This window comes from Hemitrygon akajei, chromosome 6 (genome assembly GCF_048418815.1).
Source record: "Hemitrygon akajei chromosome 6, sHemAka1.3, whole genome shotgun sequence".
Classification (NCBI taxonomy): Eukaryota; Metazoa; Chordata; class Chondrichthyes; order Myliobatiformes; family Dasyatidae; genus Hemitrygon; species Hemitrygon akajei.
Genome location: NC_133129.1, coordinates 181,462,924 through 181,481,887, shown reverse-complemented (window position 1 = coordinate 181,481,887; position 18,964 = coordinate 181,462,924). Strand labels below are relative to the sequence as shown.

The following is an 18,964-nucleotide window of genomic DNA, read 5'->3' as shown; positions in this document are numbered from 1 at the left end:
GCACCATCAATGAGGATGGGAGAGGTTCTGGAGGATTGGAGGGTTGCGGATGTTGTTCTATTATTCAAGAAAGGGAGTAGAGATAGCCCAGGAAATTATATATTGGAGAGGCATAATATGATTAGGAATAGTCAGCATGGCTTTGTCAAAGGCAGGTTCTGCCTTACGAGCCTGATTGAATTTTTTGAGGATGTGACTAAGCACATTGATGAAGGTAGAGCCGTAGATGTAGTGTATATGGATTTTAGCAAGGCATTTGATAAGGCACCCCCTGCATGGCTTATTGAGAAAGTAAGGAGGCATGGGATCCAAGGGGACATTGCTTTGTGGATCCAGAACTGGCTTGCCCACAGAAGGCAAAGAGTGGTTGTAGACGGGTCATATTCTGCATGGAGGTCGGTCACCAGTGGTGTGCCTCAGGGATCTGTTCTGGGACCCCTATTCTTTGTGATTTTTATAAATGACCTGGATGAGGAAGTGGAGGGATGAGTTAGTAAATTTGCTGATGACACAAAGGTTGGGGGTGTTGTGGATAGTGTGGAGGGCTGCCAGAGGTTACAACAGGTCATTGATAGGATGCAAAACTAGGCTGAGAAGTGGCAGATGGAGTTCAACGCAGATAAGTGTGATGTTGTTCATTTTGGTAGGTCAAATATGATGGCAGAATATAGCATTAATGGTAAGACTTTTGGCAGTGTAGAGGATTAGAGGGATCTTGGGGTCCGAGTCCATAGGACGCTCAAAGCTGCTACGCAGGTTGACTCTGTGGTTAAGAAGGCGTATGGTGTATTGGCCTTCATCAATCATGGGATTGAGTTTAAGAGCCAAGAGGTAATGTTGCAGCTATACAGGACCCTGGTCAGACTCCACTTGGAGTACTGTGCTCAGTTCTGGTTGTCTTACTACAGGAAGGATGTGGGAACCATAGAAAGAGTGCAGAGGAGATTTACAAGGATGCTGCCTGGATTGGGGAGCATGCCTTATGAGAATAAGTTGAGTGAACTCAGCTTTTCCTCCTTGGAGCGATGGAGGATGAGAGGTGACTTGATAGAGGTGTTCAAGATAATGAGAGGCATTGATTGTGTGGATAGTCAGATGTTTTTCCCCAGGGCTGAAATGGCTGGCACAAGAGGGCATAGTTTTAAGGTGCTTGGAAGTGGGTATAGAGGAGATGTCAGGGTAAGTTTTTTTTTATGCAGAGAGTGGTGAGTGCGTGGAATTGTCTGCTGGCAGCTGTGGTGGAGGCGGAAACGATAGGGTCTTTTAAGAGACTCCTGGATGGCTACATGGAGCTTAGAAAAATAGAGGGCTATGAGAAAAGCCTAGGTAGTTCTAAGGTAGGGACATGTTCGGCACAGCTTTGTGGGCTGAAGGGCCTGTATTGTGCTGTAGGTTTTCAGTGTTTCTATGGTGTTTCTTTGTATCTACTGTGAATGCCCACAAGAAAATGGATTGTAGGGTGGTATATGGTGACAAATATTTAATTTCATAATAAGTTTACTTTGAATTTTAAAGATCACAAAGAGGTAGATTATGAGGTCAAGAGTCAATTTGATCATACTGGGGAACCAGTTTCTTACCCACTTCCCCACACATCATTCCCAACTACAATGCATTCTATCCAGATACATCATGGCTTGGGACGGCAACTGCCCCACCCAGGACTGCAAGAAACTGCAGAGTTGTAGACACAGCCCAGTCCATTGCACACACCAGACTTCCCTTCATCGAGTCTTTCTGCACTTCTCACAGCCTCAGTAAAGCCAACTTTTTCTGCCCTCCTCTGATTGAATAAAATCATCTGTCTGGATGGCATGCAAAACAAAAGCTTTTCACTGAATGTATGACAATAATAAACCAATATGCTCTACTGAAATAGATGGAGGGGGCGTCACTTTAGAGCAGCGATTAGCACAACCCTATTACAGCTCAAAGCGGAGTTGTGAGTTCAATTCCAGCGCCCTCTTTAAGAAAGTTTGTACATACTTTGTACCATGTGTGCTTGGGTTCCTCCGGGTGCTCGGTTTGCTCCCCCATTCAGAAGACATATGGGTCAGTAGGCTAATTGGTCATTATAAAATGATCTGTGATTAGGCTAGGTTAAATCAGTGGGCTGCTGGGTGTTGTGGTCAGTGTGTCGCTGGGTGGCGTGGTCAGTGTGTCGCTGGGTGTTGTGGTCAGTGTGTCGCTGGGTGGCGTGGTCAGTGTGTCGCTGGGTGTTGTGGTCAGTGTGTCACTGGGTGGCGTGGTCAGTGTGTCACTGGGTGTTGTGGTCAGTGTGTCGCTGGGTGGTGTGGTCAGTGTGTCACTGGGTGTTGTGGTCAGTGTGTCGCTGGGTGGTGTGGTCAGTGTGTCACTGGGTGTTGTGGTCAGTGGGTCGCTGGGTGGCGTGGTCAGTGTGTCGCTGGGTGTTGTGGTCAGTGTGTCGCTGGGTGGCGTGGTCAGTGTGTCACTGGGTGTTGTGGTCAGTGTGTCGCTGGGTGGCGTGGTCAGTGTGTCGCTGGGTGGCGTGGTCAGTGGGTCGCTGGGTGGCGTGGTCAGTGTGTCACTGGGTGTTGTGGTCAGTGTGTCGCTGGGTGTTGTGGTCAGTGTGTCGCTGGGTGGCGTGGTCAGTGTGTCGCTGGGTGTTGTGGTCAGTGTGTCGCTGGGTGGTGTGGTCAGTGTGTCGCTGGGTGGCGTGGTCAGTGTGTCGCTGGGTGGTGTGGTCAATGTGTCGCTGGGTGTTGTGGTCAGTGTGTCGCTGGGTGGCGTGGTCAGTGTGTCGCTGGGTGGCGTGGTCAGTGTGTCGCTGGGTGTTGTGGTCAGTGTGTCGCTGGGTGGTGTGGTCAGTGTGTCGCTGGGTGTTGTGGTCAGTGTGTCGCTGGGTGGCGTGGTCAGTGTGTCGCTGGGTGTTGTGGTCAGTGTGTCGCTGGGTGTTGTGGTCAGTGTGTCGTTGGGTGGCGTGGTCAGTGTGTCGCTGGGTGTTGTGGTCAGTGTGTCGCTGGGTGGCGTGGTCAGTGTGTCGCTGGGTGTTGTGGTCAGTGTGTCGCTGGGTGGCGTGGTCAATGTGTCGCTGGGTGGTGTGGTCAGTGTGTCGCTGGGTGGCGTGGTCAATGTGTCGCTGGGTGGCGTGGTCAGTGTGTCGCTGGGTGGCGTGGTCAGTGTGTCGCTGGGTGTTGTGGTCAGTGTGTCGCTGGGTGGTGTGGTCAGTGTGTCGCTGGGTGGCGTGGTCAGTGTGTCGCTGGGTGTTGTGGTCAGTGTGTCGCTGGGTGGTGTGGTCAGTGTGTCGCTGGGTGTTGTGGTCAATGTGTCGCTGGGTGTTGTGGTCAATGTGTCGCTGGGTGGCGTGGTCAGTGTGTCGCTGGGTGTTGTGGTCAGTGTGTCGCTGGGTGGCGTGGTCAGTGTGTCGCTGGGTGGCGTGGTCAGTGTGTCGCTGGGTGTTGTGGTCAGTGTGTCGCTGGGTGGCGTGGTCAGTGTGTCGCTGGGTGTTGTGGTCAGTGTGTCGCTGGGTGGTGTGGTCAGTGTGTCGCTGGGTGGCGTGGTCAGTGTGTCGCTGGGTGGCGTGGTCAGTGTGTCGCTGGGTGTTGTGGTCAGTGTGTCACTGGGTGGCGTGGTCAGTGTGTCACTGGGTGTTGTGTTCAGTGTGTCGCTGGGTGACGTGGTCAGTGAGCTGGAATGGCCCGGTCTGCTCTGTATCTCTAAATAAATAAACTCCTTGACTTAAAGAATTTGCAACACATTAATGATGAAAGCATCTAAAAATTTTCTTACAACAACACACATAAAATGCTGGTGGAACACAGCAGGCCAGGCAGCATCTAAAAATTTTCCTAACAGTTAGCAACAAAGAGAGAAACAATGAGATGTGTCTGAAAGCCTAACAGGTGGTGCGAGTTTTAGTATGCAAGAACAAACCCAGCAGAATTACATCTACATTACCCACTTTGATTAATTGTGCATGCTCTGAAAGCCCAGACATTACCATCTTCTGTCACCAGCATGTTAAATAGTCCCTGTAATAAAAGACAAGGCAATCTGCACAGAAAATAACATGTACTGAGATAAAGTGAAAAGCTTTTGCTTTGCATAGTGGTCTTCTGCTGCTGTGGCTCATCTACTTCAGGGTTCGACGTGTTCTGCCCTTAGAGATCCTCTTCTGCACAACACTGTTGTAATGCATGGCTATCTGACTTCCTGTCAGCTTGAATCAGTCTGGCCGTTCTCCTCTGACCTCTCTCATCAGCAAGGTGTTTTCGCTCACAGAACTGCCGCTCACTGGATTTTTTTTTGTTCTTTTTGTACCATTCCCTATAAGCTCTAGGGACTGTTGCGTGTGAAAATCCCAGGAGATCAGCAGTTTCTGTGATACTCAAACCACCCTGTCTGGCACCAACAATCATTCCATGGTCAAAGTCACTAGGTCACATTTTTTCCCCATTCTGATGTTTGGTAAACAAGTGAACTTCTTGACCATGTCTGCATGCTTTTATGCATTGAGTTGTTGCCACAATTGGCTGATCTGATATTTGCATTAAGGAGCGGATGTACGAGTGTGTCTAATAAAGTGGCCACTGAGTGTATATTGTTTGAAGTTAGTGCTCACAGTAAGACAACATCACAGAACTAACTTAATGTGTATAAGCTGTGACATGCCATCACATCCAAGTCAGTGTGCTTACCTTCTCCGAATATCAATGCTTTTTGTTGCTTTGCTGTTATCTGTCTCTGGACCTGCTTCCCTTTCTTGAGGAATGAGGGCATCTCGGCCAGGGATCGGTAAGATCACCGTCTCCTGAGTGATTGTCACTTCATCCTCCCCGCCATATTGGCCGATGTGTTGTTTGGCGTAGTCAAAGCCTTGGACTGGCTGGACGGCAAAATCCATTCAAGAAAAAACAGAAAGATGCTGTTAATGTGAAAACTATCCTTCAGTTGGCATTCATGAGTAGCTTAAGAGGGAACTGGGACATTTTTATTTGCTAATTGAGAGGTTCACAGTTCCCTACAAAGGGTGTCTCAGGACCAGCCATCAGTTTTGCTGCATTGATAAAAAGGGAAAGGGATCAGGGAACAGCCACTGCAGTGTACAATTGCAAGGTCACCTTGTATTTCTCTCTGTCAGCTCTGTAGTCAATGTAAGGCAGGTCCCTAGAGTGGGGTGTAAGACCGTACCTGTGGATCACTCCAGTGCTAACTGATCTGCTGAGCATTACCAGTATGTCCTTTTATTTCAGATTTTTAACAACTGCCTCATTCTGTATCTCACAACTGCAGCACTGTTCTTATTTCTCTCCGTCTCTCTATCTCCGTCTCTCATCTGCTCCCATTCATCTGTCTCTGTCTGCTTTGTTGTGTCTCCCTGTTATTCTCTTTCTCTCTCTTTCTATGTTTCTCACCCTCACTAATTCTCCCTCTGTCTGTCTCTGTCTCCCCGTCTGTCGCTCTGAGACTCCCTGTCTGCCTCTCTCTCTCTCTCTCTCTCTCTCTCTCTCTCTCTCTCTCTCTCTCTCTCTCTCTCTCTCTCTCTCTCTCTCTCTCTCTCTCTCTGTCTATCTCTGTCTCTCAGTCTGTCAGCCTGTGTGTGTCTCTCTCTCATCCTCATCCTCTCTATCTTTATCCCTCTCTCTGTCTCTCCACATTGCTCTCTTTCTCCCTTTTAGTCTATCTGTTTGTTTCATCTCCTTTGCTACATCTGCTCTATCGAACAATCAAGACACAAGAGGGTTTTTCTTCTTGGAGCAAAGGAGGATGAAAGGTGACCTGTAGAGGTGTACAAGATGACAATGGCAGAGTTCAAGTGAACAGCTAGAGGCTTTTCCCCAGAGTGGAAATAGCTAATGCAAGGGGGCATAATTTTAGTGATTGGAAGAAGGTATAGAGAGGATATCAGAGTAGGATTTTACACAGTTTGTTGGATGTGTGAATGGTAGGTACATTAGGGACATTTAAAACACTCTTAGATAGGCACATAGGTGAAAGAAAAAATGGAGGGTTACATGGGAGGGAAGCATTAGATTGATCTTAGAGTAGGTTAAAAGGTCAGCACAACATTGGAGCCAAATGGCCTGTAATGTTCTATGTTCTGTGTTCTAAGAGACTGCAGCAAACAGAAAACAAACTGCCTGAGAAAATCAGTGGCGAGCAACATCTGCAGAGGCAAACAAATTATTAAACTCATTCATTCATCACATTTATCTGGTGAACTTCTCATCTTAAGTGTGTGCCCTTTGGTATTTTAAACATTTCAACCCAGAGGAAAAGATATTGACTGTTCACTTTTTATAATCTTCCAAACTTCTATCAGATTTCCCTTCAGTGTCAGCTGCTCCAGAGGGGGGGGGAAACAAGCTTGTCCAGCTTCTCCTTAAAGCACGTGTTCTCTAATCCTGGCAGCATCCAGTACATCTCTTCGGCACCCTCTCCACAACTTCCACATTCTTCCTATAATGGGGCGACCAGAAATGAATGCAATACTCCAGTTTTATAAAGTTGCAACATAAATTCCTGTCTCTTGAACTCAGTTCCTCAAATAATAAAGGCAAGACCGTAAGAAACAGGAGTAGAATTCAGCCCAGTGGGTCTGCTCCGCCATTCAATCATGGCTAATTTATCTATCTAGGCCTTTAAATATTCAGTGAGTAATAGTACACCATATGCACTGTTTGGTTAAGCACTTGGACCCCAAGATCCCACCGAATGGCCTCTACCATCAAAATCATTATTCATCTTGGAATGTTTCCCTCCCAACGTGAAAAAAGGGACTGAAAGCTAAATATTAAAGATTAGCTTTATTTGTCACATGTACATGAAAAATACAACAAATGCATTGTCTACACCAAATCAAATCAGTGAGGACTCTGCTGGGCAGCCCACAACTGTTGCCACATTCTGGCATCAACACAGAACACCCCTGACTCCCTAACCCTAATCATACATCTTTGGAATGTCGAAGGAAACTGGAGCACCCTGAGGAAACCCATAAGACTCCAAGACAACAAGATATAAGACCAAATCCTGGCAAAAACACAAAACAAGAAATTATGAGAATTCTTACAAACTTGAAAAGGAACTAGTGCTTTGCCGGTGTAGATGACAAAAAACTCTTCTTGGGCTTCCAGCCAGGTACAGATATCAATCCCAACCAACGTTTTGATGACAAACTCTACCAACTTCATGGCAATATGGCATAGTTTGTCATCAAAACGTTGGTTAAAATCGATATCTGTAGCCGGCTGGAAGCCCGAGAAAAGTTCTTCTATCTTACAAGCTTGGTTCTCGATGGAAGACTCTATTAACAAACATAGTGAACTGGATGCAATTTGTGAACCTACGCATCTGGGAGATCAGATAGACATAGATAGAATCTGCGCAATTTGTCATCTTTTGCACATTGCACATTGTTTGTTTGTCAGTCTTTATGTATAGTTTCGTCATAAATTGTATTTCTTTATTTTCCTGTAAATGTCTGCAAGAAAATGAGTCTCAGAGTTGTATATGGTGACATATACATACTTTGCTGATAAATTTACTTTGAATGATTGCTCACTGCTGAGTACAGTACTCATACTTCAAGGCATTCAGCATTTCCCATTAAACTTATCTTGATAAGTCAACCAAACTAGCAATTAATAAACAATGCTAGAGATGGGTTTCTGCCATGTAAGGCTTACTCAATCTCAGTTGTGATTCAAATTAAAGACATTAAAGACATTAAATTTCCTAATTTATTTACTCCAGAGGATGAAAGCAGGGATAAGTAGGACACGAACCGGTACTTGACTTATTCTTGAATATTCCTATTCTGTTTCTAGAGTTCAATCCCAGAATCCTCTGTATGGAGTCTCTGTACACGCTTCCCATGGAATGCGTGGGTTTCCCACGGGTGCTCTGGTTTCCTCCCACAATCCAAAGACATACTGAGTAGGTTAATCGGTCATTGTAAATTGCCCCGTGATTAGATTAGGGTTAAATCAGATTTGCCGGGCATTGCTGGTGGTGCAGCGCCTATTCCAAGCTGTATCTCTAAATAAATAAACAATTTAGGATCTTTACAGTGCCAGTGACCGATGCTATGTTGCCCTGATCTACACTACCATGCTCACCCCCTCCAGGTTACGCAACCACCTCCCCCCACCTTGCCAGGCTCCACTACTGTGCCCCCCGGGGTCACACTATGGTGCCTCCCCAGGTCATGCTACTGGGCATCTGTAGTTTCTGTTTTCCTTACACTGATTTGTCTGCATTAAAAGCATGTCCTTCTATTTTAGATTTTGACCATGGTTTTCACAAAGAAACTAAATGCACTTTGAAGAATTTTGAAACGGGGAAATGGCTGACTGAATTTCCAGTGAGTTCCATGAACACTGGTTCATCTGATCCTCTTTGCATGTTCAAGCACAAGCCATAAGAGCAAAATTAGGCTATTCGGTCCATCAAGTCTGCTCCACCATTCCACCATGGCTGATTTATTATCCCTCCCAACCCCATTCTCTGCCTTCTTCCTGTAACCTTTGAAGCCCAGACTAATCAAGAACCTATCAAATCCACTTTAAATATACCCAATGATCTGTCCTCCACTGCTGTTTGTGGCAATGAATTCCACAGATTCACCACTCTTTGAGCAAAGAAATGTCCCCTCATCTCTGTTCTGAAGGGATGTCCCTCTATTCTGAGGTCGTGCCCTCTGGTCCTAGACTTTCCCACTATAGGAGACCAACCAACTACAATGGTGGCAACAGAGAGTACCTAATTAACCTTGCACATCTTTGGGAAGTGGGGGAAACTGGAATACCCTGGGAAAACTGGCATGGACCCGGGGAGAATGTGCACACTCCATTACCGACAGCACCCAAGGTCAGGATTGAACCTGGGTTTCTGGAGGGGTGAGGCAGCAGCACTACCCACTGCATCGGTGTCCTATTAGAACATAGAACCTAGAACAGTACAGCACAGGAAAGGGTTTTTGGCCTGCAATATGGTCCCATACTAATTAAATTAGTAATCAAATAGCTAGCTAATCTCTTTTACCCACACAATGTCCATATCCCTCCATTTTGCTCACAGTCCTGTGCCTATCAAAACGTCTCTTAAAACTCTCTGATGTTTCTGTCTCTACCACCACCCCAGGCAGCACATTCAAGGAACCCAACACTCTCTGTGTAAAAAAACTTGCCCCTCACATCTCTTTTGAAATTACCCTTCTCACCTTAAATGCATGCCCTCTGGTTTTAGACATTTCAACCCTGAGAAAGAGATACTCCCTGTCTACTCCATCTATACCTCTTATAATCTTCTAACCCTCTATCAGATCTCCCCTCAGCCCCCACCACTCTAGAGAAGACAACCCAAGTTGGTCCAACCTCTGATTATAGCACATCCAGGCAGCATCCTGGTAAACTATAAACATGAGAAAGTCTGCAGATGCTGGAAATCCAGAGCAACATACACAAAATGCTGCAGGTACTCAGCAGGCTGCACAGCATCTATGGAGATAAATAAACAGATGTTTCAGGCTGAGAGCCTTCTTCAGGATTGAGAAGGAAGGGGGAAGATGCCAGAATAGGAAGGTGGGGGGAGGGGCTAGAGAATAGCTGGAAGGTGAAAGGTGAAACCAAGTCGATTGGGAAGATAAGGGCTAGAGAGGAAGGTATCTGATAGGAGAGGAGAGTGGACAGTAGGAGAAAGGGAAGGCAGAAGGGACCCAGGGGGAGGTGATCAAATGAGAAGATAAGAGGCCAGCGTGCAGAATAAAAGAAGAGAAGAGGGGAGAATTTTTTTTTCCTTGGTATCCTGGTAAACCACTTCTGCACTCTCTCCAAAGACTCCACATCCTTCCTATAATGGAGTGACCAAAACTGTATGCAATACTCCAGATAAATTAGCATCAAGGAAATCCTCCATTGGGCTACATCCTGACTAAGTAGGAAAATAGTTTATTAAGTAAAGGATTATGTCCTTCATTCGCATAAAAGAATGCATTTAATTTGTCAATTGATTTTCCTCTCTCAAATCACAGTTCCACTGCCAGGAAGGATCAACGATAACAGACCTCAAGAGGTCAGCTTTTATTTGGAAGAATTACAACAAAGAGCTACTTCATGTAAGATTAGGAACTTGATCTACGTATAATTTGCCAGTGACTCAATATTCTGAGCTATGCCATCTCTGATTTGTCTACATGGAGTTCTGAAAAGATAACGTCACGTAGAAGTTATATTAGAGAATTGTACTTCTTAGAGATCAGATCACACAACATGTGGATCAATCAAGCGACTGTACCATGCCAATTCTGCAGGCAGGCCCTTCTGCCCTGTTCCTCCATCTACAGCAAGGACAATGACAACCTCTTACACTGTCCACAACGCCACCAATCTTTGTGTCATCTACAAAGATACTAACCCACCCTTCCACTTCCTAATCCAAGTCATTTATAAAAATCTCACAGAGCTGGGTTCTCAGAATCGATCCCCAAGGAACACCACTGGTCCCCAACCACCAGGCAGAATACACTCCACCTACAACCACCCTCCATCTTCTGTGGGCAAGCCTGGTCTGAATCCATGCAGTCAAATTGCCCAAGATCCTGACTTTCTGGATGAGCCTTCCATGGGAAACCTGTCAAATGCCTTATTATAATCCATATGCAACACATCCACTGCTCTACCTTCATCATAAACACAAAAGATTCAAAAGAAGCTGAAGATCTTGAGCAACACGCTCAAAATGCCGTAGGCGCTCAGCAAGTCAGGCAGCATCTATGGAGGGGAAAAATGTCTACATTCATCAATATGTTTTGTCACTTACTCAAAGAATTCAATCAGATTTGTGACCTGCCCCTCACAAAGCCATGCTGACTGTCCCTATGCTCATACGTTTTCAGATTCCTTATAATGCAATGACTGAAACCTTCAGCAAGTGTACAATAGGAGTTTCTACAAGCAGTGCAAGATGCTGTATTGAACACCTACACTGCTACCAACACCTCTGCTTCCCAAGGCTTTAAAAAATAGAACAAAGAACAGTACAGCACAGGAAAAGGCTACTCACCCCGCAACGTTACGCTGAACCAATTAAATTAGTAATCAAATAGCTAACTAAATTAATCTCTTCTGCCTACTCAATTACCATATCCTTCCATTTCCTCATATTCATGTGCCTATCTAAATGTCTCTTAAAAGTCTCTAATGCAGGGGTGTCAAACTCATTTTAGGTCACGGGCCGGATTGAGCAAAATGCAGCTTCATGCGGGCCAGATCAGTCGGATGCGTGCAAACGCAGCTTTCGTTGCCTCCGTTTTTTCAGCCTGCTCTCATGTGTCTCAGTCTCTGCTATAACTACAAAGTGTTTCACTTTACAAATTCCGTTTCTTATGAAGAAGACTGCCAAGCAAGACTGCCGAATAAACACTAAAAACCCTGAAAACCTGGTACCTGAATAAACTCTGCATTAGCCATATCATACGCCATAGGCGCTTCGATTACTGGGGCCAGCTTTAATAGTAATTAGATATTATCTCGCGGGCCAAAGATAATTCCACCGCGGGCCGGATTTGGCCCACGGGCCTTGAGTTTGACATATATGCTCTAATGTATCTGCCTCATCTACCATCCCAGACAGCACATTCCAAGCATCCACTACTCTGTGTAAAGAACTTGTCCCTCATGTGTCCTTTGAAATTATCCCCTTAAACAAATGCCCTTGGAAAAAGATATTATCTTTCTTCTCTATCTATGTCTCTCATAATCTTATAAACCTCTATCAGATCTCCCCACAGCCTCCAACGCTCCAGAGAAAACTTGAGTGACAGAGGCTATTTAAGGTGCACAGCAAAGGGAGCATTTAATAGGTAGTGGGAGCTTATCCACACTATCTCACCCAGCTATAACAACCTTAAGGAATCATAGTTTCTCAGATCTCCTTTTAAATGACCCCATCATATCTTAAACCTATGCCCTCTGGTATTAGACATTTCAACCCTGGGAAAAAGATATTGCTTGTCTACTCTATCTGTGCCTCTCATAATCTTATAAATCTCTCCCCTCAGCCTTTGCCATTCCAGAGACAAGAACCCAAGTTTGTCCAGTCTCTCATGCTAGCACATGCTCTCTAATCCAGGCAGCACCTTCTGCACCCTCTACAAAGCCTCAACATCCTTTCTATAATGGGGGCGACCAGAATTGAATGCAATATTCCAGATGCGGCCCAATGTGAACTTTATCAAGCTGCGACATAAACTTTGTTCGAAAATTTCCAACATCCCGCATACTCCTGGGTATCGTTGGCTCATGTCTGCTTCATACGGAAGGACAGCATTAAAAGAGAACACCAATGCAATGCACATGGGCGGACATATGCCATGGTGAAGAAAAACACCACTCTCAAGTTATGTTAGTCACTATAAGATATAGGAGCAGAAGTAGGCCATTCGGCCTATCAGGTCTGCTCTGCAATTCAATCATGGGCTGATCCAATTCTTCCAGTCATCCCCACTCCCCTGCCTTCTCCCCATACCCTTTGATGCCCTGGCTAATCAAGACCCTAACTATCTCTGTCTTAAATACACCCAATGACTTGGTCTCCACAGCCACTCGTGGCAACAAATTCCACAGATTTACCATCCTCTGACTAAAGTAATTTCTCTGCATCCCTTTACTAAATGGAGGTCCTTCAATCCTGAAGTCGTGCCCTCTTGTCCTAGACTCCTCTACCATGGGAAATAACTTTGCCATATCTAATCTGTTCAGGTTTTTTAACATTCGGAATGTTTCTATGCAATGCCCCCTCACTCCAGGCAATACAGACCAAGAGCTGCCACACGTTCCTCATATGGTAACCCTTTCATTCCTGGAATCATTCCCGGGAATCTTCTCTCCAATGTCAATATATCCTTTCTAAAATAAGGAGCCCAAAACTGCACACAATACTCCAAGTGTGGTCTCACGAGTGCCTTATAGAGCCTCAGCATCACATCCCTGCTCTTGTATTCTATACCTCTGGAAGTGAACGCCAGCATTGCATTCGCCTTCTTCACCACTGACTCAACGTGGAGGTTAACATTTAGGGTATCCTGCACAAGGACTCCCAAGTCTCTTTGCATCCCTGCATTTTGAATTGTCTCCCCATCTAAATAATAATCTGCCCTTTTATCTCTTAAATGGGCAACAGTCCCAACACCGACCTTTGTGGAGCTCCACTGGTAACCGGCAGCCAGCCAGAATAGGATCCCTTTATTCCCACTCTCTGTTTTCTGCTGATCAGCCAATGCTCCACCCATGCTAGTAACTTCCCTGTAATTCCATCTTGCTAAGCAGCCTCATGTGTGGAACCTTGTTAAAGGCCTTCTGAAAATCCAAGTACACCACATCTACTACATCTCCTTTGTCTACCCTTCTTATAATTTTGTCAAAAAGTTGCAGTAGGTTTGCCAGGCAGGATTTTCCTTTCAGGAAAACACGCTGGCTTTGGCCTATCGTGTTATGTGCCTCTAAGTACTCCGTAATCTCATCCCTAACAATCAATTCCAACAACCTCCCAACCACTGATATCAGGCTAACGGGTCTATAGTTTCCTTTCTGCTGCCTCCTACCCTTCTTAAATAGCAAAGTAACATTTGCAATTTTCCAGTCATCCAGTACAATGCCAGAATCTATTGATTCTTGAAAGATCATCATTAATGCCTCTGCAATCTCTCCAGCTACTTCCTTCAGAACTTGAGGGTGCATCCCATCAGGTCCAGGAGATTTATCCACCCTCAGACAATTAAGCTTCTTAAGCACCTTCTCAGTCGTAATTTTCACTCCACATACTTCACTTCCCTGACACTCTTGAATGTCCGGTATACTGCAGATGTCTTCCACTGTGAAGACTGATGCAAAATACGCATTCAGTTCCTCTGCCATCTCTGCTTCCCTCATTACAATATTTGCAGCATCATTTTTTACTGGTCCTGTATCTAACCTCGACTCTCTTTTAACCTTTATATACTTAAAAAAGCTTTTAGCATCGTCTTTGATATTAGTCACCAGCTTCCTTTCATAATTCATCTTTTCCTTCCTAATGACCTTCTTAGTTTCCTTCTGCGAGCTTTTAAAAGCTTCCCAATCCTCTTCCCACTGGCTTTGGCTTCCTTGTATGCCCTCTCGTTTGCTTCTACTTTCGCTCTGACTTCACTTGTCAGTCATGGTAGTGTTCTTCTTCTATTCGAAAATGTCTTCTTATTTGGAATATATCTGTCTTGCACTTCCCTCATTTTTCACAGAAACTTCAGCCATTGCTGCTCTGCTGTCCTTCCTGCTCGTGTCCCTTTCCATTCAACTTTGGCCAGTTCCCCTTTATTCCATTGGTATTTCCTTTATTCCACTGAAATACTGACACATTGGATTTTAGTTTCTCCTTTTCAAATTTCAAAGTGAACTTGATCGTATTGTGATCACTGCTCCCCCCAGGGTTCCTTAACCTTAAGCTCTCTTATCACCCCCGGCTCATTGCACAACACCCAATGCAGCACAGCCAATCCTCGAGTGGGCTCAACAACATGCTGTTCTAAAAAGCCATCGCTTAGATATTCTACAAATTCTCTCTTGAGGTCCAGTACTGACCTGGTTTTCCTAATCCACTTTCATGTTAAAATCTGCAATGATTATCATGAAATTGTCCTTCTGACACGCCTTTTCTATCTCCTGCTGTAATTTGTAATCTACATCCCGGATGTTGTTTGGAGGCCTGTATACAACTGCCATTAGGGTCCTTTTACCCTTGTCATTTCTTAACTCAACCCATAGAAACTCTACAGCTTCTGATCCTATGTCATCCCTTTCTAATGATTTAATATTATTTCTTATACACAGGGCCACACCAACCCCTCTGCCTACTAACCTATCTTTCCAATAATTATCTGCCTCAACTCAGGACCTCATCAGTCATCATGGAACCCAACAAACCAAAAGGAAGTCAAGATATCACTGATCATATGAGGACATTACCCCATACAACCACTCCAGCATAGTGGATAGCATCACACTTTACAACACCAGTGAAAGGTTTTAATTCCCTCCGCTGCCCCTATGGAGTTTGTAAATTTGTCCCATGACTATGTGGGTTTCCTCCGGATACTTTTGTTCCCTCCTACATTCCAAAGACGTACTGGTTAGTAAAGGTTAATAAGTTTTTGGCATACTACGTTGGGTCGGAAGCGAGACAACACTTGTAGGCTGTGTCCAGCACATCCTTGGACCGCAAATGATGAGTTTCACTGTTTGTTTCGATGTACATTTGACAAATAAAAGCTGATCTCTATCTTTATGAGAATGAGGACCAATCATAGAGAATTGTTTAAAATTATAAAATGCTAAGGTGGACGAGTACAGTCTTTTCCCGAGGGTAGGGGAGTCCAAAACTCGGGAGCACAGTTTTAGTGGAAGAAGGGGCAGACCTAAAAGGGAATTTAGGGGAAATTTTTTCAGAGGGTGTTGGGTAGTTGGAATGAGCTGTCAGAGGAAGTTGTTAAGGCAGGTAAACCAGTGCTACTTAAGAAGATTAAACATTAAAGATTATCACACGTCCATCAAAACATACAGAGAAATGCATCATTTGCGTCAATGACTAATACAGTCCGAGGATGTGTCGGTGGCAGGCTGCAAGGGTCACTACGCTTCTGGCACTAACATACCATACCCGCAACTTACTACCCTAACCTGTACGTCTTTGGAATGTGGGAGGAAACTGGAGCACTCAGAAGAAACCCACACAGTCACGGGGAGAACATACAAACTCCTCACAGACAGCAATGGAAATTGAACCCACGTCACTAGCACGGTAAAGCTTCACGAAAACTGCTATGCTACTGCGCCGCCCATATATAGATTGATAGGCAATGGAGGGGCAAGGCTTAGAGCCTTGCCCCTCCAAACACAGTAAAATTGGGACGAGCTGAGTGTGCACCAGGTCAGCATAGACACGTTGGGCTGAAGAGCATTTGTGCACGCTGTAATGCTCATGACAGTCTTACAAGGTTCTGTTAAAGAAGAGGGAGATCATTCTCAGGCGCCAATAATCAGTGACGTATTCAATTGATTTTGTGATGTTAGTGAGGATTAAACCCAGGCTGAGGCTCCAAATCATCAACACAAGAGATTCTGCAGATGCTGGAAACCCAAAGCAACACACACAAAATGTTGAAGGAACTTAGCAGGTCAGATAGTTTCTATGGAAAGGAAAAAACAGTCAGTGTTTCGGGCCGAGTCCCTTCATCAGTCCATTCCTGATGAAGGTCCTCAGCCCAAAACGTCGACTATATACAGTATTACTCTCCATAGGCACTGCCTCACCTGTTGAGTTCCTCCAGCATTGTGTGTGTGTGTGTGTGTGTGTGTGTGTGTGTGTGTGTGTGTGTGTGTGTGTGTGTGTGTGTGTGTGTGTGTGTGTGTGTGTGTGTGTGTGTGTGTGTGTGTGTGTGTGTGTGTACGCACGCATGCATGCATTACTATGGCAACAAAGGGATGCTTGCTCTCTGAGCATCATTGTGAGACCTCAGCCTCAACACATTCACCTCTGTTCTCTCTCAACCAAGAGATGACACTTCCAACATCATTACCCAAGTGGTGTTAGTGATGGTTCGGGGGTTAAAGCATCTTGCACAGATCTGAACCCAATATCTCCTGATTCTCAGGCAGAGGTGTCACTCAATGAGTCACAGTTTACACTGTGATACATAAATGGAAGATGTTGTTCCTGCCACTTCTCTAGGCTACAGGGAAAATGATCTCTTATAAACTCATCTATGAGTGCTTCTTTGCACTTTCTCTCATTAGTATCTCACCTCCTCTCCATCTTTTCCCTTGGTGATGGAATGGCATCCCCAGCACCTTTTATATCTGCAACCAGGTTCTTCTGGAGATACAGTATCACTGCAACCCAGACAGATACCATTCGGGCCTTCAGACAGATCTCTGTGCAGAGATCCAGTCAATCCCTTTCATAATAGGTGTCACGGTAACATGGTGGTTAGTACAACACTATTACATATCAGGGAGTCAGAGTTCAATTCAGATGCCATTGAACCTGAAGGAGTTTGTATGTTCTCCCCATGAACATGTGGGTTTCCTCCAGGTGCTCTGGCTTCCTCCAACATACAAGGACGTATCAGTTAGTAGATTAATTGGTCATTGTGAACTGTCCTGTGATTAAGCTAGGGTTAAATCAATGGGTTGCTGGGCAGTGCCGCTCATTGGGCCAGTAGGGCCTGTTCCACACTGTATCTCTAAATAAATAAATTATACTTTAACAAGTCTCTATCCAACTTTGTTTCAAAGCTCTGATTGATTCTGTTTCCAGCACCCTGATAGGTATGCTCCACCCTCTACAAAATCCTCTCCTCCAACCCTCCACAAGTCTTTTGCCCCTCACTTTAAGTTTATAGCCTCCAAGAGAGCCACAACCCTGTTGGCTCAATGACCCAGGGAGATATGTTGGCTGGAGTCAGGGATTTATGCTTTGGCTCTTGGTAGGGTCAACCATGCCGAACAGATCATAGGGTAGAGGCCAGACTAGTGGTTCATGAGTCCTCTAGGTTTGAGGGGGTTCAGCTCAGGGCTAACAACCCTGATTGGTAAAAGAAAATTGTTACAGAAACAGCAAAGAAGAATCCTTCTGTATCTGAATGCGATGGTATTCCTGAGTCTCCACCTGGAACTTGCGTGACTGACAGTAGTGAAAACCGAGAGGAAGCTACTGGCATGACAAAGGAACCCTGAACACCAGAGATGGAGGACCTTCAATGCTGCCCTATACTCCAGCAGTATAACAGACTGTAAGTAAATAAGTTTATAAAACAAGAAACATAGATTATTACATCGCAATACAGGCCCTTCAGCCCACAATGTTATGCTCACCTTATAACATACTCTAAGATCAACCCAACACTTCCCTTTCACATAATCCTGCATTTTCCTGTCACCATGTGCCAATCTAAGAGGTTCTTAAATGTCCCTGATGTATTTACCTGCACCACCACCCCTGGCAAGACGTTCTAGGCAACCAGCACCCCCTGTGTAAAGAACCTACTCTGACATCCCTCCTCTACTTTCCTGCAATCACTGTAAAATTATGCCCCCTGGTATTAACCATCTCTGCCCTGGGAAAACATCTCTGGCTGTGACCTATGATCTATGTTGAGGGCTTCTTCCGGGTGCCCGGGTTTCCTCCTACCTAAAGGCTAATTTGCAGGCTGAATCACAGGTGAGCAGTCATTTCAAGAGGACTAGAATATAAAAGCAAGGATGTAATGGTGAGGCTTTCTAAAGCACTGCTGAAGCCTCAATGAGTGTTGTGAACAAGAGAAAATCTACAGATGCTGGAACCTGAGTGTGGCCTCATCACAACAGTAGAGGAGGCCATGGATGGACATACCAGAATGGGAATGAGAAGTGGAATTAAAATGGGTGTCCACTGGGAGATCCCACTTCTGGAGAAGCTGTTTCCCAATCTATGTCGAGTTTTACCAATATACAGGAGGCCACACCAGGAGCACCGGACACAGTATATGACCCCTACAGACTCACAGGTGAAGTGTCGCCTCACCTGGAAGGACTGTTTGGGCTCCTGAATGATAGTCAGGGAGGAAGTGTAGGGGCAGGTGTAGCACTTGTTCCGCTGGCAAGGATAGGTGCCAGGAGGGAGATTGGTAGATCAGTACAGAGGGACAAGTGGACAAGGGAGTCGCGTAGGGTGTGATCCTTGTGGAAAGCAGAAAGTGGGGAAGTTGGTGGAGGGAAAGTTGTGCTTGGTGGTGGGATCCCATTGGCAGAAGTTCCAGAGAATTATGTGTTGGACATGGAGGCTGGTGGGGTGGTTCGTGAGGACAGGAGGAACCCTATCCCTGGTAGGGTGGCAGAGGATGGGATAAGAGCAGACGTGCGTGAAATGAAAGAGATGCGGATGAGGGCAGCACTGATGGTGGAGGAAGGGAAGCCCCTTTCTTTAAAATGAA

The 18,964-nt window shown here is 45.3% G+C and overlaps 1 protein-coding gene across 2 annotated transcripts in view; it reads right to left on the bottom strand.

Annotated features, from left to right (window-relative positions):
• The window catches only part of kiaa1549la (KIAA1549-like a), a 258,910-nt gene that overhangs the window by 94,759 nt on the left and 145,187 nt on the right, over positions 1 to 18,964 (bottom strand). For both annotated transcript variants that reach the window (XM_073049878.1, XM_073049879.1), the window contains one exon: positions 4,659 to 4,846. In XM_073049878.1, coding sequence (XP_072905979.1) covers positions 4,659 to 4,846 — 188 coding nt within the window. The remainder of the gene's footprint in view (positions 1 to 4,658; positions 4,847 to 18,964) is intronic.